The 23,076-nt window shown below is 40.9% G+C and overlaps 2 protein-coding genes across 2 annotated transcripts; one reads left to right on the top strand and one right to left on the bottom strand.

Moving 5' to 3' along the window:
• Nucleotides 1–2,855: 2,855 nt before the first annotated feature.
• TPRKB (TP53RK binding protein) lies at nucleotides 2,856–7,144 on the bottom strand. The gene is made up of 5 exons (XM_069849918.1): nucleotides 7,030–7,144; nucleotides 6,269–6,416; nucleotides 4,481–4,603; nucleotides 4,015–4,191; nucleotides 2,856–3,166 (listed from the first exon to the last, which is right to left on the bottom strand). Exons 2-5 carry the CDS (start codon nucleotides 6,410–6,412, stop codon nucleotides 3,080–3,082), a joined length of 531 nt encoding a protein of 176 aa, XP_069706019.1. The 5' UTR covers nucleotides 6,413–6,416; nucleotides 7,030–7,144; the 3' UTR covers nucleotides 2,856–3,079.
• Nucleotides 7,145–7,532: 388 nt separating this feature from the next.
• Nucleotides 7,533–13,720, top strand: ALG10 (ALG10 alpha-1,2-glucosyltransferase). Its single transcript, XM_069849832.1, has 3 exons — nucleotides 7,533–7,739; nucleotides 8,464–8,661; nucleotides 11,473–13,720. Exons 1-3 carry the CDS (start codon nucleotides 7,575–7,577, stop codon nucleotides 12,526–12,528), a joined length of 1,419 nt encoding a protein of 472 aa, XP_069705933.1. The 5' UTR covers nucleotides 7,533–7,574; the 3' UTR covers nucleotides 12,529–13,720.
• Nucleotides 13,721–23,076: the final 9,356 nt, after the last annotated feature.

Here is a 23,076-nt window from a genome sequence, read left to right as displayed (position 1 = left end):
TGTTTCTACATCAGTGCAACAGACTGACAAGAATGAAAAATGGAACCCAAGTTTAGTATGTGTGTATCAATTGCTACACAGCAATCTTTTTATTAATATTCCTTTTATATTAAACAGACCAGACAGATGTTTTACTCATGTTCAAAAAAGGCTGTGGTTTTAGCATACCTGCCTGCTGTTATTTTAAATTACCAAAAACAATGTCAGCAGTTCAGCGAGCAAGCCTGATGATATACTCCATGTACCAACTGGACTGTCAGAAAATGAAAACAAGTACTTCATTTTCCATGATCATTCTCACATTATTGTTACGCACATTTTATTTCAAAATATTCAAACTGTTCTAAGCTCCAGCTTTTACTACTGCCTCATATTTCCCTTTAGAGGGGATGATACATTCTGTAAAACCACCTTTAAATCAAGGAATCGGCACAGCCACTTCTCTGATTTTTCTTTTGATAAACTTTTCCATTCCTGTGGTACTTGGTAGGTATTGGCTAGATGATAGAAAACAAGGCTACAACAGACCTCACACCAGTTCTTAAAGATCTCCAGCTACAACAGTTCAGAAGAAGGATGTAAACCGTGATGTCATTCATAATGCCTTTATTACAGGGCTACATGGTGACTCACATAGACGTTGACTCTGTCCCATAATGCACAAACAAAGTATTTCCTAACCTGAAGATGAATCTCTACACTTCAAGTTTGTTTATAAAGGCTTGTAGTGACAGGACTAGGGGTAATGGGTATAAACTGGAGAAGGGCAGATTTAGGCTAGACATAAGGAAGAATTTCTTCACCATGAGAGTGGTGAGACACTGGCACAGGCTGCCCAGGGAAGCTGTGGATGCCCCATCCCTGGAGGTGTTCAAGGCCAGGCTGGATGGGGCCTTAGGTAACCTGATCTAGTGGGATGTCCCTACCCATGGCAGGGGGGTTGGAACTACATGATCTTTAAGGACCCTTCCAACCAAAGCTATTCTATGATTCTGTGATTCTATGATTCTAAGCAAGTGTCTTAGCTCCTCAGCGAGGCAGCTTGTATGTCTAACAAATATTTAGTTGCATTCACAAAGCATAGCTGATGGAAGATTTAGGACAGTGTACTCAGTGAACCTTACAGGGACTGGGAAACCCCCCGGCACACTAGCAGTGTAAGAAAACAGAGCCCAGAAAGTCACTCAAAAAAAACTTACATACCTAAGGATTTTACTAACAGAAGTTTGAATGCCTACAGTTAGAAAGTTGCAAGGCAGGATTAAGGAGATCCAGAATTCTTACTTCCAATACCTAAATTCTTTCACAGTAATAAACGATTTCTCGAGTCAGTGTCTGCTGCCAGTTCTGCATTAAGGCCAGGATTTGCTCTTTCTTAGGGTAAAGCCTAACTATTTCCAATGAAATCACCAGGTACCATTTCCAGCCTTCAAAAAAAGTCATATTTCAATGAGGAATTGAGAGTCCACAACTAAGCCTTTGTTTTTTCTAAAACCCTGTCTTTAATTTAAGAAGTACTGCAATAGCTATTTTTTCTCTTTCATATGGTCTGAAGTAACAGAGATAAGCAAATAGCCTGCCTTTATCACACTCAAATTATGCTACTCTGCCATTGATTTTGTTGTTAAGAAAAGGGTGGTATTTGTACTGCCGTTATTTTAACTGAGGGAAGAAGAATTAACAAAAATTAAAAAAAAAAAGGCAGAACAGAAGCTAGGGATTTCCTTATTAAATGCAGGATCAGAAGCAGTACTAGCTCTGTATGTTGACTGTAGTGGATAAGATTTCAACTCTAACCGAGCATTGTCTCTCCCTGAAAATATTTCTTGTTTCCCCAAACACCGTGTAAGAAGCTCTTCCAAATATCTTGTAAGTACACAAATCTTAGTACCTCAGAGAATGTTAGGAGAAAAAGACCAGAAATGCAGACAGCTATGCAGTTTTACATGTCCCAGAAAAATTATACAGCATAACAATAATGAACAGTATTGATGTCTACCTAATTAGGACAGTAATTTTTCTTAAAGAGGATGCCTGCATGTGATTAAATTATACTCATGCAGGGCTTCTGGACCTGGTGATTATTTGAAATCAATATTCCTTTCAGTTCCCTTTGATGGCCTGTCCTAACACTGGTTCAACAAAACAACTTCAACGATCCTTTCAGAATGCTACCTAAGTAGTATCAACAATTTAAGTGAACAAACCTACGGTGCAAATTTCTCTGTGAATTCTCCACCACAAACCAGGCCCTAGGAAGTCAGCATCACCATGCCTGATTCAGCGTTATGAAGTAAAAGCACCTCTCGTTATCCCTTTTCACCAACACTGAAGTACCACAGCAACGTACCAGCACCTCAGCAGTGCGCTGCGTCTCATGACATCAGATTGTCAGGAGCTACCACACCATAGCATCATCCATACTGACCTTATTCATTGTTCTGCACCTCTCCAATGCCTCTGCTCCACTCTGTCCCCACTGCTGGCTGCCACGGTTCCCTGCCTGCCCCCTCCTGTTCCAAAAGGGTGGGCAGTGACTGTACCCCATTAGCAGAAGGGAGGTGCTGCCTACGGTTCATAGAGACTCTCCTTTTTCTAATCCAGTAACAATGCTTTGTGCCATAGAGACATTTTCTGGCAGCAGCATCATTGAAAGGATATCAGCCCTCAGGGGTGCCAAATCAAAACAAGAGGAAGGTTAATAACAATGGTTTTACAAAGTTTGAACCATATCTGGGATTAGCAAAACATTTGATGAAAAAGAAAAGTAAGTAGAAACAACCAAACCTTCTGTTTATGGTCAACTTAAGGTACTGGCAAAAGTGTTTTCTTTCTCTTGTGAAGACAATGGACAGAAATGCCATTGGCCAATTCTGCTTTACATAGCAGAACTGCTCTCTGCTCAGAACACAGCTCAGCTTACCCCCATATCCAAGCTTGCTCATTTATGCTCAGATGTCATCAAACTTCTCAACACTACACCATTTCTCTGGAATGCAGGATGAATTCCAATTAACTCAATGTTTTTAAATATTAAAAGCCCCCTCTTTTTTCTTTAAAAAAATTTATTTCCACATTTTCATAAAACATCTTTTGCTGACATTCTGCAAACAATGCTATCCAGTAAGGTGCCAATTTTTTCTTCCTGGGGAGTAACTTTGTACATCTGCAAAAACAAAGAACAAGAAAAATATAAAAGCTGTATAAGGAAGAAAAAAATTGAACACATCTTCTAAAAGCATGTACACAAGAAAAGATTTTCCCTTCTTCCCCACTCTTTGTATTGGAAATTCCTACCTTTTTGTGACTGAAAGACAAAATTGGGGCTGAGGAACTAAGCAAATTCTGAAACTTCAAGACAAAGCTAAGGAACTGAATGAGAGCAGCACTTTTAGCTCCACATCTTACATGCTGTGGTTTGTCGAATTTTATTATTATGTCTCCCATCATTACTTTGACATACGTGATCAAGATGACTTAGGTTACTTGAATTTTATAAAGTGAAACACATATGCTTCAAGATCCCTATCTATAATAGCATATGGTAATCTGTAAAGAGCACACATGCCCCACCGGAGCTCCTAGCAGCTCATCAACACATTTTTATTTCCAGCCGCCCATGCTGGGACTATTTATGAGCTTAAGATTATGAAACTGTTCAGGACTGAAAAATTATTTTTAACTAAATGGGTATTTGTCTGAGAAAACAGGAAGCAAATATACCAGAATGAGAATCAGCAATATGGAATTTATTTTTATGTTCCAACTTCCTGACAACGCTAAGAATTTGGAGACTTAAAATTTGTACTGTCAAGAGTGTGATAAATAGAACTTTTTTCAACTAAAAAAAATTGTAAGAAAGAAACAATCATTGGACTTAATGATCTTAGAGGTCTTACCCAACCTTAGTGATTCTATGATTAAGCCCCTAAGTTATTGTCCATCAATATTTAATCAGACAACTAAATAAACTATCTCTTTTCTCTACACCAGCCATCTCTCTTGGCTACACACCTTTTTAACTCTAGCAGTATCTGTTAGCTGAGGGAGTTCATCCAGAGAAACCTGTTGGCCTTCTACCTGAGATGCTATGTCTTCCAGATTTACAGTTTTTTCTCCATCCGCAACCAGAACAATGAGTACTGCTGTGTCACTGTCTGAAATCCCGAACTTTTTAAAAGCATCTGAAATCTAAGAAAAGAGGAAAAATCATCAAAATACTATGAGTCACTTTCTCACTGCATATAAGCAGCTTTTTCAGTTACTGGGTCAATTACACCAAGAATATAAATTGAGATATGTTTTATATTAATGGAATTCTGACAAACTACAAGAGGTAACAGCATATTATTAGTGGTATTTAAAATAACAGTAACTTACATGAATGGCCAGGTAAACAGTTATATGTATATTTAATTTGGTTGCATGGATCTTAGCAAGCTTCTCCAACAAAAAAAGACATTTGTTCTGTAAATCTTACATTGTTGTTTGGTGAAAGGCTGAAAATAATTTCTGCATAGAGAGTTCTGGTTTTCATTTTACCAATCTTGTGTAAATGAACTGCTTTGTTAGCTGCCACAAGAATCTGAAAAGGATCTACAATCTGTAAAACACAACAGAAGAAATTAAACAGAGATTTAACATAGTATTTTGAATTCTGAAAAAAATCCTGACCACTTAATTTTGACAGTTTGCAATCACAGAAGGGAGCAAAACAGTATTCTGCTAGTTATTCAAGCAATTCTTGCTCTTCTAAAGTCAATGTTGCTATTTCCTACACACAGTAATGCTTGACATCATAGAATGGTTTGGGCTACTCAGGGCTACTCTCAATCCATTATCCACCCAACCTGTAACTGCACTTGGAATTGCCCTGACTCTGGCGTAGGACGTAAATAAATCTTATGACAGTAAATCGCATGGTTAGACTATTTTTTGCTTTCCAAGCTACTGCTTTGTCAACTCTAACAAAAAAAAACCCCTACATTCAGAAACTAGTTAGGGGTATAAATAAGAACAAAGGTTCCTTCTATGCCTGGAGAAGAGGAGGCTGAGGGGAGACCTCACTGCTCTCTACAACTACCTGAAAGGAGGTTGTGGAGAGGAGAGAGCTGGCCTCTTCTCCCAAGTGACAGGGGACAGGACGAGAGGGAATGGCCTCAAGCTCCACCAGGGGAGGTTTTAGGCTTGACATCAGGAAAGAATTTTTCACAGAAAGGATCATTGGGCAGTGGAACAGGCTGCCCAGGGAAGTGGTTGAGTCACCTTCCCTGGAGGTGTTTAAAAGACGGGTAGATGAGGTGCTGAGGGGCATGGTTTAGTGATTGATAGGAATGGTTGGACTCGATGATTCAGTGGGTCCTTTCCAACCTAGTGATTCTATGATTCTAAATAGTAGATTGTTGACGGCATTAAGCATTTAATACTATGTTTTAATACTATTCTTCTCTTGTGAGACCTCATCGGAAGTACTGTGTCCAGTTCTGGAATCCTCAACATAAGAAAGATATGGAACTGTTGGAATGGGTTCAGAGAAGGGCTACAAAGATCATCAGTGGGCTGGAGCACCTCCCATAAAAGGACAGGCCAAGAGAGTTGGGCTTTTTCAGCCTGGAGAAGAGAAGGCTCTGAGGAGACCTTACAGCAACCTTCCAGTACCTGAAAGGGGCTTCAAAAAAGCTGGAGAGGGACTGTTCACAAAGGCTTGTAGTGACAGGATGGGGGGAATGGGTATAAACTGGACAGGGGCAGATTTAGACTAGACATAAGGAAGAATTTCTTCACCATGAGAGTAGTGAGGCACTGGCATAGGCTGCCCAGGGAAGTCACAGATGCTCCATCCCTTGAGACGTTCAAGGCCAGGCTGGATGGGGCCTTGGGCAGCCTGATCTAGTGGGATGTCCCTACTCATGACGGGGGGGTTGGAACTACGTGATATTTCAGGTACCTTCCAACCCAGACTATTCTTGGACTATGATTTTACAGACGGAGGTACTTAAAACAGCTCCATCAGGCAGGATGTGAGGTGATTCCAACTGTTGTTATGCCAAGGCTCCCTCTTACAGATGGACACCTGCACTGCATGGGAACGTGGCCAAGGGAGGAGGAGAAGCAGGAGCAGGAAGAGGAGCAGGAGCAAGGTTACACCGTGCACAGCAGTTCCCGTATTGGCAGTTATGCGCATGGGTGCTCTTCCAGAATTCCCATGGGGAGGGATGTGTTCCAGAGCGCAAGGTGGTACAAGCTGGATGCCACAACCCCAACTCACCATTGCAGGGTTTATTAACGCTCCTTCCAGGGCTCCTTCCATGGCTTTTTTCCTTAGCGCAGCAGCATTCCTCACATGGGTGAAGAGCAGCAGAGTCACGCTGTGCCCAGGGAACAGCTCCAGCGGCTGCGTGAGCTCCATCATGCTGCTGAAGAGGGGCAGTATAACATGTTTAGCTGCACTTCATTTAAGTTTAAAGTAACTACTTGACTTACAACATGTTTAGCTATGCTTTGCTAGTTTAAGTTTTAAAGTAGCAATTTCACTTGCGTTATAACAATACTGTGATTGTTTAAGTTTTAAGGTAGCTATTTTGCTTACAGACGCATATTTTGCTCTTGATAACAAACACCTGTCGCCTGTGCCTGGCCAATTAAGCCAGATTAGAAGGCCTAGTGCAACGATAAAAGAAAAGAGGACTCGATAAGACCGGGATAAGGGGGAGAAAAACCAGCCAGGCCCAGATGCAACCTCGAAGAGGTGCCCAGGCTGTCTCAGAGCGTGCGCAAGGACAGCTGAGATGTTCACCCTGAAGAAGCCTGCGAGCCTCCCTCCCGAAGCCCCAGAGGGCAGAGCGCGTGCGCCAAGGGGAGGGAACCCACGTAAATGAATTCGGGGGAAGGATTAGAACAGACACCCCTGGTCCGGGCGGTTTAACGAATACGCATCCCTCAGCCTGACAAAGAGGGGGCCGTTTCGTTTCTCGGTGTGCGAGCTCGGGGGAGCTCTCCGCCTCGGCCTTGACGCGTCAATAAACGTACCTGCCTTAGAGCTCTTCCCGAGTTACCGAGTCTGGAATCGCTCTTAGAGCTCCCGACCGGCAGCAACGGGAGGAGGGGCGCTCACGGGCCGCCGCGCTCGCTCCCGCCCCTCCAGTAAAACCGCGGCTGCAACCGCGGCCCCGCCTCCCCCCGCGGAGCGAACCGCGGCCCCGCCTCCCCCCGCGGAGCGAACCGCGGCCCCGCCTCCCCCCGCGGAGCGAACCGCGGCCCCGCCTCCCCCCGCAGAGCGAACCGCGGCCCCGCCTCCCCCCGCAGAGCGAACCGCGGCCCCGCCTCCCCCGCGGAGCGCGCGGCCCGGGCAGAGGGCGGCGCTCCGTCCTCCTCCGCCGGCTCCGCAAAGCGCGCGGCTCCTCCCTCCGCGCCCCTCCCTCCCCTCCGCCCGCTTCGCAGAGCGCGCGGCTCCCCGCTCCGGCCTCCTCCTCCTCCCCCTCCCTCCCCCGGCGCCGCGGGGCGCGCCGCTTCTCCCTCTCCCTCCGCGGCGCTCGCGCTGCCCCCGCCCCTCCTCGCCCGCTGCCGCGCGCGGCATGGAGCGCGCCGAGTCGTACGGGTTCTGGGCCGCCATGAGCGGCGCGTTCCTGCTGTCGTGCCTGCTGTTCGCGGGCGTCAGCCGCAGCCAGCGCGGGCCCTACATGGACGAGGCCTTCCACGTGCCGCAGGCGCAGGCCTACTGCCGCGGCCGCTTCCTGCAGGTCGGGCGCGGCCCGGCTCCTGTTCTGCAGCCGGGGGCGATGGATCCGCTCGCATCCCCCCGCGGGCGCCTCCGGGAGGGAGGGGGTGGTTGTCCGGAATGATGCTTCCCACCTCGGGTGGCGTGTCCAGCTCTGGGATCCCCAGAGTGAGAAGGATACGGAGCTGTTGGAACGGGCCCAGAGGAGGCTACAGGGATGATCCGAGGGCTGGAGCTGCTCCCATACGAGGACAGGCTGAGATAGTTGGGGTTGTTCAGCCTGGAGAAGAGAAGGCTTCAGGGAGACCTTCCAGCGACCTTCCCAGTACCTGAAGGGGCTACAGGAAAGCTGGGGAGGGACTGTTTGCAAGGTCTGTAGTGATAGGACGAGGGGGAACGGGTATAAACTGGAGAGGGGCACATTTAGGCTAGACATAAGGAGGAATTTCTTCACCATGAGGGTGGTGAGGCGCTGGAACGTGTTTCCCGGGGAAGTCATGGATGCCCCATCCCTGGAGGTGTTCGGGACCAAGTTCAGTGGGTCCTTGGGCAGCCTGGTCTGGTGGGAAGTGACCCTGCCCGTGGCAACCTAACCATTCTATGACTCTAAAGCACTCAGAATTCCGTAACGATGCCTAAAATTGGGTAAACATCCAAAGTAACCAAATGGGGCGTGGGTGGGAATGGTCTGTTGCAGCTGCTATCGTGTCGCTGGGCTGTAACCCTCTGCCTCTTTCCCTGTGCAGTGGGACCCCATGATCACCACGCTGCCAGGGCTCTATCTGGCCTCCGTGGGGGTCGTGAAACCGGCCGCCTGGCTCTTTGGCTGGACAGGAAGTGTGGTGTGCTCTACGGGGATGCTCCGGTTTATTAACCTGCTTTTCAGTGCTGGAAACTTCTATTTATTATATTTGCTTCTGTTCAAGATCCATCAGAAGAATAAGGTACGGTCAAAGTATTTACATGCTCGTAGTGATAGAAGTAGTTGCTATTACAAAAAATGGAATATTTTTTATTTAAGCTAAAGTAGACTTAAATTTCATCTAAGTAATTATATGTCCCTCTGACAGCACGTTTTCTTCCAGTGTTTTTTCCAGACAGTGTTCATTCTTTGGAGATGACAACGTATTGCGTGAAGTATGCTATGTGCTGTACTGTGATGTCTCTTCTCTAATCACCTCTGTTTGCAGGCTCTCCCCATCTCAAATGCAAAGTCAGGCAGAAACTACTCCATGCCCAGTCTGTATTGTGGGCATTTCTTCCTTTCCAGATGCAGGCATTAGCATTTGTCCATGTTTAATTTCGTAGTATTTCTGTTGCCTCATTCCTCCAGTCTTTCTAGACCACTCTGGATAGCAGCTCTGCTCTTTAGCATATTGCCTGGTCCTGCCCAATTTAGTGTCATGTGCAGACTTGGTGAGAGTGTGCTCTCGCTGCCTTCAAGTCATTGAATCACAGAATCATTCAGGCTGGAACTCTTCATCAGGTTCAACCATCAACACAATACCACCATGCCTATTAGACCATGTCCTGATGTGCCACTTCTACACTTTTTTTTAATCCACCATCTCCAGTGATGGTGACTCCACCACTTCCCTGGGCAACCTGTTCCAGTGCTTCACCACTCTTTCAGTAAATAATTTTTTCCTAATATCCAGTCTAAACCTCCCCTGGTGCAACTTGAGGCCATTTCTGCTTGTCCTATCACTTGTTATTTGGTTGAAGAGATTGGCACTTGAGACCTCACTACCACCTCCTTTCAGGTAGTTGTACAGTGATAAGGTTGCCCCACCAGCCTCTTCTCCAGGCTAAACAATCCCAGTTCCCGCTTCTCATAAGACTTGTTCTCCAGACGCTTCACCAGCCTCGTTGCTCTCCTCTGGACGGGTTCCGGCAGCTCAATGTCTTTCTTATACTGAGGGGCCCCAAACTGATCACAGTAATCCAGGTGCATTGTCACCAGCACCGAAGATAGGAGCAGGATCGCCTCCCCGTTCCTGCTGGCCACACCATTTTTGCTACGAGCCAGGATGCTGTTGGCCTTCCTGGACACCTGAGCACACTGCTGGCTCCTATCCAGCCTGCTATTGACCAACACCCCCAGGTTCTTTTCCGCTGGTTGGCTTTCTAGCCACTCTTCCCCAGGTCTGTAGTGTTGCATGGTGGTGCTGTGGCCAAAGTGCAAAACCTGGCACTTGACCTTGTTGGATCTCATACAGTTGGCCTTGGTCCATCGATCTAGCCTGTCCAGGTCCCTCTGCAGACCCTTCCTGCCCTCTAGCAGATTGACAGTTCGCCCAATTCAGTGTCGTCTGCAAACTTGCTAAGGGATCACTTGATCCCCTCATCCAGGTCACTGATAATGCTTTAAACAAGAATGGCCCCAACACTGAGCCCTGGGGAGCACTGCTTGTGACTGACTGCCTCGTTGATAAAGATGTTAAACAGGACAGATCCCACTATTGATCCCTGTGATACTCTGGTTATTACATTCACCCTTGGATAGAGCGTGACCAGTTAACCATCCAGCCAGTTTTTACCTGTCTAGCTGTCTACCCATCCAGACTGTAAGGAGCAGTTCAGCTTGGATACAAGAATATTGTATGTTTAAAGTGGTGGAACATTCACTGCTGCAGTAGGCAAATTATGCCAGTGCTTAATGATCTATTCAAATCTTTCACCTTAATGAAGTAGTTTTACCTCTAACCGTAAGAACAGTTTTTCCTGTTCCATGATAACTGAAGGATTCCTTTACTATAAAGAAAATTTCTTCTGATGTATTTTCTTTCAGGAGACTCTTCATATTTAAGCCCATGATAAAAGTATGCAGAATTGGGTCAAATGATATAAATTGCTTCCACTCTTGGAACACGTGTAATTTTCTGCTGGGAGATGGAAATATAAATGTAAGGAAATAAAAGGACTCATAACGGTAGTCTTAGCATTAGAAAATGTGGTTGTATTGTTGGCACTTCTTTGAACTCAGCATTTTCTTTCTTCCTCTTTTCTGAAAGGTGATGAGTGGCTGTTTCACCCCCTACTACATTATTCAGAAACATCATACTATGATTTTAATGTTGTGAATTGCATTGCATCATGTAGTGGGATAACTGGGAGGAGTTTTTAACTCTGGTTTCCTACCTTCCTTAAAGTTCATTTTCTAACTTATGAATTGTAGTGAAGATAAGCAATGAAAGCTGCATGAAAGATAAGAAACTTGGAACTGGCTGCTGTGTGGACTGGCTTCAAAAAAGCGATAGTATAAGCATGGAATGACGTGTTCTGCTGTCTCACAAATAAACAGAATGTGATGAAGAGATTTCAGGGGCATCAAGCTGAATTTCTTTTCCTTTTCTTTTGCCTGTTAGTGCAGCTCTTTTATCCTACTGATGGAAGCAATGATTTTAATGACCTAAATATGTGAACACCTGACATATGAAATAAGTTGATGTATTTTTGTTGCTGTATTTTTAAGTTATGTGCAGTAGTGTTCCATACTTTCATTTGTCTTTTGACATTTGTGTAGTCTCACGCTCTGTATTAACGTAGCAGGAGGTTAACAAAAACATGGCATGCGTGCTTGTGCAGCAAGGGAACCAAAGAGCATAGGAGATGTTATTGAGTTAATGGAATTCTCAGGAATGATACTCTTTATTTTGGTTTTATTTTGGTTTGTTCTATATTTGCTTGTCGGTTTTTAATTTTTTTTTTTTTAATTCAACTTTACTAACCACATTTTTATGCTTCTTCTCTAGGCTCTGTCTGGTTTCCAGAGAATCTTGTCTGCATTAACACTTACAATGTTCCCCACCCTTTATTTTTTTACGTTCCTTTATTATACGGACCCAGGAGCAGTATTTTTTACTCTGTTTGCCTATTTAATGTGCCTTTATGGTAACCATAAAACTTCAGCTCTCCTTGGATTTTGTGGCTTCATGTTTCGTCAGACGAATATTGTGTGGACAGTTTTTTGTGCTGGAAATGTTGTTGCAGAGAAGCTCAATGAAGCCTGGAAGACAAAGTTACAGAAGAAGAAAGATGAAAAGATTTCTGCCAGGAAGGGGCCATTTTCAGATTTCATCAGAATATTGCAGTTCCTTATTGAATATCTCATATCACCTAAAAACTTAGTTACTCTTAGTGCTTTAACTTGGCCATACATCATATTAGTAGCTGTGTTCTTTGGTTTTGTCTTCATCAATGGTGGAATAGTTGTTGGTGACAGAAGTAGCCATGAAGCCTGTTTGCACTTTCCTCAGCTATTCTATTTTCTGTCCTTTACTGTCTTTTTTTCATTCCCTCATTTATTGACCGCTACTAAAATCAGGAAATTCCTTCTGTCATTGCGAAAGCACCCTGTGCAGTATAGCTTAATCACTGTCATCTCTTTATTCCTGATCTGGAAATTTACCTATGTTCATAAGTATTTACTAGCGGATAACAGACATTATACATTCTATGTCTGGAGAAAAGTCTTCCAAAGACATGAGCTTGTAAAATATGTATTAGTTCCAGTCTATCTATTCGCTGGCTGGAGTTTTGCTGATATGCTAAAATCAAAATCGATATTCTGGATCTTACTGTATTTTGTATGTTTATTAGCAGCCACAGTTCCTCAAAAACTGCTAGAGTTTCGTTACTTTATTTTGCCATTCTTAATATATAGGCTCAATATTCCATTTCCATCTCTATATAGACAACTTCTGGAGCTGGCTTTTTATATTGTTGTGAATGCAGTAACTTTTTATCTTTTTCTAAACAGAACATTCCAATGGCCAAATAGTGATGAAATCCAGAGGTTTATGTGGTGACCTTTTTTTTTTTCCTTTGATACTTTCATACCCTTAGGAAAACCCAGTTCTGTTTCAGGACTGTGGGCTCTGGAGTGAAGCAATATGTTTTACAGTATGTAAGGACTTCTTTCCCCAGCTGGAATTGGAGAAGTAAGCTCTTCGCTTATTTTTTGGAACTGAATGTGGACTGATTTGTTGTAATCTGGAGATATTACATGTAAGGAATATGTGACCTTCTGGAATTAACAAATTCAGTATGAGGGGAAATTTGATAACACCTTTCTGTAATTAATGTGAAATAAGGGAGATGTTTACAGTGATTGTTCATTATAATAAAATATTAAATAATATGCCCTTGAAGGTATTACAGTTTGTTTCAGAGATTGCTTGCTATTAAAACAAAGTATTTAAGCATTTGACCTTTTTGTTACCTCTGGGTGCATATTTACTCCTTGGATAAGGTGACTTCTGCCTAGGTTTCTTAGCACTCAAGGTGTAAGAATAATGTTTTCAAAACCTCCTACGTCCCACTGAATTTTCATTTTTTTTGTCAATACGTGCTTAAATTGGTTTTGCAAACAGAATGTAATCTCTCAAGTCATTAGAGCATTTTGAAAATTTTATTTCAAACTGATATATAGTGGAGGCTGTGTGCATGTACCTTCTTTGGGGGAACAGATGTTATTGTACAACAAAAGATAAATTGCAGTTGATAATGTGACCTATTAGAAAGGGAGTAATTTATGTACGTCAGATTGAAACATGTCATTACACAGTGGAATGCAGCCTAATGAATATCCTTTTAAATAATCAGGCTTTTACGTCCTGAGGTTGTGTGTTGTATTGAAATAGGATATGAGAGTACACTCTGAAGTTGAGCTGAGTGTTTCTCAGATCTTTGATGTGAAATCTTAAAGAAATACTAATGGCCTTACTGAATTGTTCTTTTTAAGGTTTTTCATGTATATACAAATCTAATGGAACTATGCAGCATGTATTTTGTTTTACAAAGGAAAAATACAATGTGTATATATACATATATATTATTTTTTAAAAGCATCTTGTGCATTATCATCAGAATAAATGAAGGTTGTGATGGTTCCTGTTGGCAAGTGAATTTTATTAGACTCAAAATATTGGATTGCTTAATGTTAACTATTAAGCAGTTTTAGAAATATAACTTAATTGTGTGATTGAGGGGGTATCCAAAACTTCTCGCACTGTGTAGCATCTCTAAGTTCTTTCTTATTCTGTAATGAAAATGCTGCAGCCAGATCTGTGGAAACATATATTTTTGCCACTCCAGACACTCTGAAATGGAATTGTTTCTCAAAAGGTCAGTACTGCGGAGATATTTTTTTCCTCTTTTACATTATGCAGATGAATGTCCTGGTTCTGATCCCCTTCTTCCCAGTATTAACACTATGAAGGGCTTACTTAACTCATATTCTCTGTCTGATGTTTTTGCAACTCTGTTTCTTCTGAGGAAACCTTAAAGCCACTCTACAATTAGTAGGTTTCTTTGTATTGAATTTAAGTTATTTACCAGGTCCTTTGCTTTTTGGCCTGTTTCCAGTGTGGTAGTTTGTTGATAATGTGTATACAATAGGGAAAGCCATTGTCAGTCACTCCTGTGTTCTGATAGACAATTTGAAGGGGCAAGAGAAACCCAAAATGGATTGCTTTTCAAGAATCCATCATGATTCTTACCGAGTCCAGGATATTGTCTTGTGTTGTGATTTTAGTATGACGTATCTGAGTGGAGGAAGTCTTGCATGCCTCTGCTTCCAATTTTGTTTCTATATGCCATGCTGGTAAAAATGTGAACAAGGTAAAGAGCATATGCGTGTTTTAGTACAGCTTCATTTCTGTCCTCAAATTTTAGTAATGAGTGGTTGGAGTGGTAATGGGAAGGGATGGGGCTCTGGCTGGATTCTGAATTGTCATCTAGATCTGGTGTTCTTTTCTGACTTTTTGTAGGGGACCAGGTGTTGATTGGCTTCAGAATCATAGAATCACTAGGTTGGAAAAGGCCCACTGCATCATCGAGTCCAACCATTCCTATCAACCACTAAACCATGTCCCTCAGCACTTCATCCACCTGTCCTTTAAACACCTCCAGGGAACGTGACTCAACCACCTCCCTGGGCAGCCTGTTCCAGTGCCCAATGACCCTTCCTGTGAAAAATTTTTTCCTGATGTCCAGCCTAAACCTCCCCTGGTGGAGCTTGAGGCCATTCCCTCTCGTCCTGTCCCCTGTCACTTGGGAGAAGAGGCCAGCTCCGTTCTCTCCACAACCTCCTTTCAGGTAGTTGTAGAGAGCAATAAGGTCTCCCCTCAGCCTCCTCAAAGATGCAAAAAGAAACCAACTTTAAATACCTACAGTTTAAATGCATTTCTTCATAAAGAAAACAATACAAGAAGTCTTCCAAAATTTAAAGTACAATACCTTCTAATGAACTTCACATCACAAGACACTAGAAAAATATCATGTAGAGAGATGTCTATGAACTGTTGGGATTTATTAACCAATATTATAAGGTGACATAATATTTTATCATGGGATTTATCATTACGCTTACATATTTTAATTTTAAAGTACAACTATTCTCAGTGTATTTTGCAAATTTAAAAACAAACTGAGGAAAGTCCATGAATTACTAAAACATGAAAGGAGATTGTATTTTTAGAGTAAAGCTGTATTTTCACTTTTGCTGATGAATCATAGCCAGTTTGCTGGTAGTATTCAATGTTAGCCTTATTCAGTCTTAGAAGTCAAGATGGTTGTAATTGCATCATAATTAGTCACAAAGAAGAGTCTCCAAATTCCATCAACATCTCTTAGAAATTTGACAAATACCAGGAGCATTGCCAAAATCTTGATATAAGAATTAATTAAATATAGTTTGTAATCTTAGAGCAAGAATCTTTGGAGAGTATTTTGCTCCTGAAATATTTCCATTGTAGTTGTTTGTCATTTATTAGTTATTTGTTTTAAGGCATGCAGGAAGGACTCTGTTTATCCTGGTTTATGTTGCCAAAGTCTTCTAGTTTAAGTAGAACCATAGCTGCTTTCTTCAGGTTAATTGCTCAGCAGGTGTCATTTGGCAATGAAATGACTTACAACAGCATTAGAATGATAATTTGTTGTAAATTTTATTAATTGGCCATCTGTTTAGAGAAAAAAATCACACTGATATGTTGAAATGTCCAAGATAGAAATAAAAAATAGGTAGGTAACATTTTATTTATCACTATTTAGAGATAAAGGGTCAGGTTCAGTTTTTCTTAGGCAGAAATAAGATGATTGTTTTTCAATAACTGACAGAATAAATGGAGAGCTGAACAACCAGGGCATGGCTGAATTGTTTTGAGCTAGGGGAAAAAGAAGACAATCAAATATGTTGGATTTCTTTTTGTTCTTAGTTAAAAATAGGTAGTTATTTGGTAGGATAGGACTTTTTTTGTGAATCCTTTATGCTGTGAATGTATTTCCTGGTATTGATGAGCGTTCTGTATTTCAAGTTCTTTGACAGCACATGTTGATGTTCAAAATTAGCATGAATTTTACACTGTAAGCAATATGTGCATGCTGAAATATTTTCTTACGTGTTACTTTTCTTGTGAGTAGATAAGTCAAATGGATTCCTTCCATTAAAAATATTGTAGGAAAACGTATTCTGTAGTCTCTGTGCACAGACAGGTGATTTTTGCCCTGTTAATGCAGGTCTCATTTATTTTTCACAAGGTGGCAGTCTTGAGCCATCCTAGTGAGGTACCAGCTGCTTAATGCAATGCTGCTTGAAGTCATGACGTCAGGTGTTTCAGACATTGCATGTCTAGTTTTAGAAGAAGAGCAAGTTTTGCTCATCTTTAAAATGTCTTTTTTGATATTTTTGATATTTGTGAAATTTTCATGTCTGGTCTGCAAGAACAAAATGAAACTTAAAAGCTTACTTGAAATGGTGTCTGTTTTAAACAGTGTAGTTGCTTAGAAAGTTAGCATATTTTCTTCTGCTGTTTTATTAAATTTCTTAGCATGCTTGTTTTCTTCATGTATTCATTCTGTTCATTGCTGAAAAAATTGCAGGACAAATTCAGGAAGGCAAAGAAATTGCACTTTGGAGACTGACATATGGTGATTTTTCTGAAACATTCACTCCTTTTAATTGAACGATGTACATATGAAATATAAATGCCCAAATGTCTGTGAGCCCTATTGTAGTTGGCATACTATAAACATTTTAAATGTGTCATCTAGTTTTTGTGTAATGAAAAAAAGTGGTCAGGCCAGAATCTGTGAAAATGATGTGCTTCCTGTTATCTCAAATTCTTAGTTTATATTCACCATCCTATTTTTTTTTTCCTTGAAAAGCTTGGCTTATCTCTTGTTAGATAGGGTGTGTTTTTTATTTTTGATTCAGTGGCACTTGTATTTCAGCTGAGGCATTTTTTACAGAAAAACATCCTTCTTAAAGGTATGCTTTAGATGGGTGCGGATAATTAGTTTTACTAACAAACATCATTTTGCAAACAAAAAGAATTGTTTCATGAGACAGAAATGCTAACAAAGCCATGTGTAACTAAGATGCACTTAATTTATGAATTTTTGTGCTTAATATCAAAATATGTTCAGGACCTCATGCTGTTCCTTCAGCTTCAAGGGGCAGTTGGGATAAGAGGAGCAGGAAGCAAGAGGAAGAAGATTTGTACAGGTAACTCCCATTGTGGTGCTGGCGTAGCAAGGAGTGTGCAATGGTGCCAGGAGCAGAAAAGAGTGGGTTACTTTTGGGGTCTCGGGGCACAAAGGCACTTAGCAGTGCGCTTTTCTTGCTAAAATATGTCGTGATATGGCAGAGTTGTTGTCGTACATGAGAGAAGTGTGTTCTCCAGCTGGAAGGAGAAGCTGCTTGTTGCTAGAGCTGGCTTGATCGCTGTGAGAATTATCTTGCTGAAACTTGGTGGCAAACTGGTTTATTGAAAAATATTTTGGTACTTAGCTGTGGATCTGTAAATAAAAACTACTCTTATTGTGTTATGGAAGTGTTGTGAGCTTACTTGAATTGCAATTATGTATCAGTAACAGGGAAGGGGTTTCTTTCAATTTCAGATTGTTAATTGTCCAAATACTCTATAAAGCAAAAATTGTTGTATCTTCAAAAATAAACGCTTTTAAAACAACGTCTTCCCATGTGCTTTATATCCTGGTTTTAAGTAGATGTAAATTAATATCCCATGCATTTGATTCAAATTGGTATGAATTCCTGTTAGTAGTAGCAGTGTATGCCTTTTGAAAGATGCATTTGCAAAAGTTTGTGTCTTTAGCTACCCTCAGAGCTCCTCTAATGAGATTGGATTCCCACATTTTCATATCAGCCCTCCTTAAAGTATTGTCATAGAAATAATCTTGTGAATATACAATACAAAAGGAATGGTTATGGTGATTATTGCTGACAGGAGTCTCTAATTTTAGGGCACCACTTCAGACCTGCAAGTTTAATACACCAAAATCACGCTGCATTTTCCTGCATTCCATCAAATCTCAAACAAAGCATTGCCGGGCTGAATTGAAATTTAAATTATAAGCTTCAAAAGAACAAAAGAGACGCAGTCAGGAACATTGCCAAGTTCAGAGATAGTGTTTCACCCTCTGGGTCAATGCTGAGCAAATGCCACAACATTGTTAGTGAGTGGGAGTAAGCACATCATAACCATAGTCCTGGTGCACAACAGCGTGGGTGTTTTATGCCTAATGTTTTCTTTATTGTATATAGAATTCCTTACTCGCTGCTTTGTGCACTCCTGTGCTGCTATGGCACTGTATACTTTTCATCACCAAGAGGATTATCGTATGTCCATTGAAATAGTATGAAGGTGGGAATTCATCTGCCAGAAATCTCATCAAAACTACCTGCTAGTGTTGTCTGCTTTGTAGAGCACAGCCTGTCTGGGCAGGACACTCAGGTGAGTGGGAGAAGCCTCATATCCAAGATTTACACCAGAGTGACCTGTGTTTAAGCTAATTTTCCTGGTACCCACTCCACTAGATAAATTTCAAAATTTTCAGCCTGGTACATATTAACTTGTTTTAAAGTCTCAAGAAGCCTTATGGCTTCCATGTCCTGGTCTAGTCGCCCAGGAAAAGAACAAAGGACATGTCAAAAGAAAAGGAATTATTTGCTAGCTGAAGAGTTTTATGTATCCATGCTAAAAATGTGCCTGTGCAAATTTGTTTCAATAACAGTTTTTTCCAATTCATTATCACTAAGATGGAATTTTCTGCATTCTTTTCTGAAACAGGGAAGAATGATAGTTTGCTTAAAAATTAAAAAGAAATAAAGATAAAAAAATGCTTGCACTTTTCTTAGGAGTTAAGAAGAAAATATATATTTGGGGCTTTGGAATCATCTGTTGTCTGAAAGGAGTTTTAAGTTTGCTTTTGAAATAAATACTGGTAATTTCCCCTTGCCCTCCTTTTCTGCTTATAAAGTATACACTGATTAAATTTTGTAGAGGATGGAGGAGAAGATAGCATTGCCTAATCTGGCTGTCTGCCTGACAGGCGGCCACAAAACTTTATCTGGGAACTTCCACACAGGAGGGAATTACTTTTGACATTTTGTAAGTGAATCCTGTAGAGTTTAATATTTTGTAGCTACAATGGAGCACGTCTTTGAAAATATGCTCTATTTACAGTCATCAAGTAGCAATGAATTTGCCATATTGTTGAAAAGCTTTTTCAGAGAATAATTGCTTTTACCCTTAGGAAACATTTTTACTCTAGTTATGAGCTTTATGCTACATCTGAGCAAAGACAGTTCTCATTTCCCTTTTCTATGTGCGTGGATACACACCATTTATGCTGGTACATCCAGATCACAACCCAACAGCCTCTTCACCTGCTGACCTACAGAAACGTGAGGACTCTTGCACTCCAAAGGGTTTTTCTCTGTTTTTCTGTTCAGTGTGTAGAGAAGTATGATTACCAGGATTAAGGACTGCACCACATTTCTCAGCTCTTCTTTCTTTATAGGGTAGGAGTACCATCTGGTTAGAGCTCTGTACTTTGCTCTGCTGAGCCAAAACAAGCTGTGTGGCACCTATTGTATGGATACCCTTAGTTGGAAGATCATGCTGCCTACCTTGTAGGTGAAACATCACTTTTTGACTTCCGAAGTGATGCTAATGGAAAAATCAGGCCAAAATAAACATAGTAACAATTCCTGTGACAACTGCTTTCATTTTTGTTAGTGAAATGGCTAGAAAAATACACATTAATTTGTAGGAATAACCATGAGGAAGCAAGCAGACTTAGGGCATGTGAAGTTTGTTTGACCAAGCAGTTTATGATTTGGCTGTTTCCTGTAGAGCTTGTTGAAGTTAAATGCTTATGGAGGTAAATTTAGTTGATTGGCTACTGTCTTGGTCTGTAAAGCCATGGCTAAATTGAGAGCTAGAGGGCTTTATGCTTTGTTCTAATAAGCTATCAGATCAGCTGACTTTACAGGAAGCCTTTGATTCCTTAAAACAGGTGAATACCACCACCACTAAAATCAGTGGGCACATTCCTCTTGCACTTTCAAATCTTAGCATTGTAATTACAACATCTTTGTGAATAGGAAGTCTTTCTGGAAAATAAATGCCAATCCTACTGGCAATTAAGGCTTCTATAAACCTTAGCATACAATTATGGCAAGAATCAGTTAATCTAAGTTGTTTGTGACTGAATCTGAGTCAAAGATATTAAACACCTGCAAAGATTCTACCTTGCTGTTTAAGTTGTACATAATGGAGTACATGATGCTATTGGATTTTCTTGCTCGTTGTTTTGTCAGAGAATATGCAAACAAACAAGAAAAGCCTTTGAAGTCAGTTATAATATTTTGATAGTCTGCAGCTACTTGGCAATAAAACAGCATGTCAAAATCATCTTGTAGTCAACACCTTTCCTTTAGTGAAGAGCTCTAAAGCATTTCTGGCAATTTTTGCTGTGATGGGTCTTGTGATAAATCTTCTTCAGCCCTTTTTGTGTTTTCTTTCACAATGCATGATCCTCTTTCCTGGACTTGGCTTTATTGGCTCCTAGATGAAAAATCAATTTGAGGGGTTTTTTTATTAAGTTAAAGAAGTATATACAATTACTTGAGTAGTAACGAGTGCTTGGACCAAGTAGACCTACGATCTGCAGTCAAAATGCAGACACCGGTATGTCTTGAAAGAATACATTCAATATTTTATTTTCTCAGAAATTCTAGCACAAAGTAAGCAAGATAATTTGGTATCAAATTTAACCTTTAATGTTACTGCAGCAGTGTAGATACTGATGATTTCTTTGGTGCTTTGAACATATTCTTCCAAGGCAGAGTTGAAGAAGGTAATTACAATCTAACTCTCTTTTCCATTACCCACAGACTAAGTTAATTGAAATTGTAGTAAGTACAACTTCATGAGGTGGATCTATTTTCATTTCAATACTGCATTCCCCAAGGACATTATCTAAAGAATCTAAATCAACAAGAGTGACACACTAAAGAAATAATAGTGCCCTCTTGAAACACTTCAGTGTCATACTCTCAATCTTACAACCTGAAAGAACAGGCATAAAGACCTTAAAGCTTTTTTTATTTGGTATATTCAGTACAATGCATAATGATATAAAATAAATTAAAACTTGCAGCAGTGGCTGCTTTATTGCGAAGTTGCCATTTGATATTTACAACAATGAAACAATACAGGGAAATGCAAAGCTGAAAAGGTTTTTTGTGACAGAGTTTCTGTTGCCAGCTTATATAAAGGAGAAAGCAGCTGTGCACTAAATCTGAAAAGATAGGATCTAGTTGTGCAGGTGCTCATCTGCATTTTTGTAGTCCTAAGTACCTTTATAAATCTGATCTTTCTCTTTGAACCTTCGTTAAGACTTATGTATTTTGATAACAAATAAGAGAACAAAGTGAGGGGTGTGCCTGGTGGGTTATGTGGAGAAGAAAGATAAAAGTAATGCTGTGTGCATTTGCAGGGAGCTTGGGCCAGGAATAAATTCCATGATAATGGCAACCCTACTTAATCCTGGCCCCTCAGTGTCCAGTTTCATTCCTCTCTAGGGCCGATGAATCCATCCCTGATCTTCCTTTGGTGCTACCCCCACTTCATGTAAGCAGTGCCACAGACAATTTGCAGTTGTAACTGCCTTTGTCCTGGCCACCCTAGTGAGCTGAGACTTGCTTTGCCTTATTCTTGCTGCTGAAAAACAAACCTTGGTGCTCATTCAGGCAACAATTTCAAGAAATCTAAATGTCAGCTGTACTTATCATCAACTTGGGTTGGCATTAATAAGACTTTCCTGGGAAAAGACAGTGTGTGTGATAATTCTACCCTGGCTATCAGAATTAAAATTTGCAGAGGAGAAGTTTCATTTGTCTTGATTTTCATAGCTGTAGTAGGAGCCTCTCCAGATGATTGATCCTTTTTAGCCAAGATGAGCTAATGGCCTTTTTTTTTGCCTTGTCCTGAGATGACAGTGACAAAGTGACTGAGGTCAGCAGACTGGATTGCTCCACGCTCAAGAAACATTAAAGCCAGCCCTAAAATTACACATTTGTTGTTAGCCCAGCCTGGCTTCTTTGCCTGAGATGACATAGCATCAGCATCTCCTTAGCCTGGAAATGGGTGGCTTTTTAGCGAAAAGTGGCTCAGAAGCCAGAGGTTGCTTTTTGAAGTTTTCTGAACTTATGAACTATTTGACTATTTTATGTGAGCTATCATAAGTTGTGTCACTAAATCACCTATGGAAGGTGTTTTCAAAGGCACAAATGTAGACCTGCCAATCTTTAGCACTTCAGTATCATGATTCAGGCTCCAGAAATCCTGAGATTTAAAATCAAAGGAAGGAACAGTTTTTGTCATGCTTTCTTAATTTCTCATACTCAGACATACACCATATGTAGTTTTGTATAGAAGTGAAATGGATATGGAAAACCTAAGTATCCCGGCAGACCTTGTAACACCCTTACTCTGCTCCATTCTTTTTGTAATGTCATTTCGCATTGAAGGTAGTAGAGAATGGATGAGATGGTGTACAAAAGTATATACGTGGCTACAGAATAAAATTCACTTTTCACTGCTTTCCACTTACACACATCCCTGTAAAATATTAAAAGACCTTACACTGGTTTCTGCTGGTGAGACAGGTTCTCTGGTGGCTGAGCTGCTATGGCTTGACATCCTTCAAAATTCCTGAATGCAGCTGGCATTAGTGGTCAAGTGGTACTTGTGAATTACTTTTTTGTTTGCTTTCCAATTGCTTCCCTCTTTTTATACTTCACCTCTGATATGTGGCAAACTAGTCTCATTAGCTTTCCTCTTAAGGAAATTTTTCGTAAGGATGTTTTTCCAATTTTGTTTGTGTTGCCTGTATTTTTTCCCTGCATCTTAGGGGAAAAATAAGGTTTTTTATATAGAAAAGGTAAGAGCTAATTATGTAGAACCAGCCTTGTTCTCTCATTCTATACTTTATTTAATTTCCAATGCTAAAAATTTGCTTCAGATAAATGTATTTCCAACACATAT

This window comes from Phaenicophaeus curvirostris, chromosome 1 (genome assembly GCF_032191515.1).
Source record: "Phaenicophaeus curvirostris isolate KB17595 chromosome 1, BPBGC_Pcur_1.0, whole genome shotgun sequence".
In the NCBI taxonomy this organism is placed as follows: domain Eukaryota; kingdom Metazoa; phylum Chordata; class Aves; order Cuculiformes; family Cuculidae; genus Phaenicophaeus; species Phaenicophaeus curvirostris.
This window is presented reverse-complemented; position numbering and strand designations above follow the sequence as displayed.